Source organism: Crocodylus porosus, unplaced genomic scaffold (assembly GCF_001723895.1).
Source record: "Crocodylus porosus isolate Cpor-Errol unplaced genomic scaffold, CroPor_comp1, whole genome shotgun sequence".
NCBI classification, from domain to species: Eukaryota; Metazoa; Chordata; order Crocodylia; family Crocodylidae; genus Crocodylus; species Crocodylus porosus.
The window spans coordinates 34,340,404-34,341,211 of NW_017728915.1; the positions used below are offsets into that span (position 1 = coordinate 34,340,404).

General features: G+C 39.5%; 1 protein-coding gene across 1 annotated transcript in view; it reads left to right on the top strand.

The window, feature by feature from the left end:
* Window positions 1–254: 254 nt before the first annotated feature.
* The window catches only part of CDH13 (cadherin 13), a 758,015-nt gene continuing 757,461 nt past the window's right edge, over window positions 255–808 (top strand). Inside the window, exon 1 of the mRNA XM_019535944.1 lies at window positions 255–416. Coding sequence (XP_019391489.1) covers window positions 372–416 — 45 coding nt within the window. The 5' untranslated portion in view covers window positions 255–371. The remainder of the gene's footprint in view (window positions 417–808) is intronic.

Below are 808 nucleotides of genomic sequence, written 5' to 3' on the forward strand. Positions count from 1 at the left end.
TGTGCAATTCCATTCTCCAGGAAGGAAAATACTATTGAAAACCATAAAGCATGATTTGTTAGACTGAAACTAAACACACAAATACACCAAGGCAAAATGCTTCCTAAAGGTGCTGTGTTTGTGAGAGGTGCTTGCCCAGTATGTGTGATGCAAAATGGGGATGCTTTGTGAAGAAATCATCCTTGTAAAGCCATTGGTTCTGGTCATCAGACTCTATCCAATGCTTTAGTGATGATGCTGCTGATCTATTTGGGAAGTTGGCTGGCTCTCAAGGCAGAGTCTCTTCTCAAAGGCTGTTTCACAGTGAAAATATGCTCAGTGCAGCCGAGTGCATGAATGAAAAAGCCTCCGGTACCTTCTAGTCTGGCAAAATGCAGCACAAAACTCAACTTACTCTGTCCTTTCTACTGTCCCAGGTAAGAAATGTGGGTGGGTTATTTTGGGCTTTCTTTCATCTTCCCTCTCCTGCATTTGGAAGTATTTGTAATTCAAGTCTGATTTCTGAGTAATTAGACATTGCTTGAATTACTGTTGAAAGATGCAAGATCTCTGCTATAAGCCAGTTGCTAGGAATGTGGCATCTCATACCTCTCTGATTTACAATTACAACAAATTTGCTGGGTGAGAGAGAATATTTTTTTTTCCTGGGGTGGGGCAGGATTAAAAAAAAAAAAAAAGTTCTTACTATAAAGGCAGAGAAATGACTGCAGCATCTTTTCCCTTTACTAACCCGTAAAAATGTACAGAAATGAAAAAGCAATAAAAACTTTATGGAGGGGTGTTTTTACGGTGTTTACATTTCACCCAA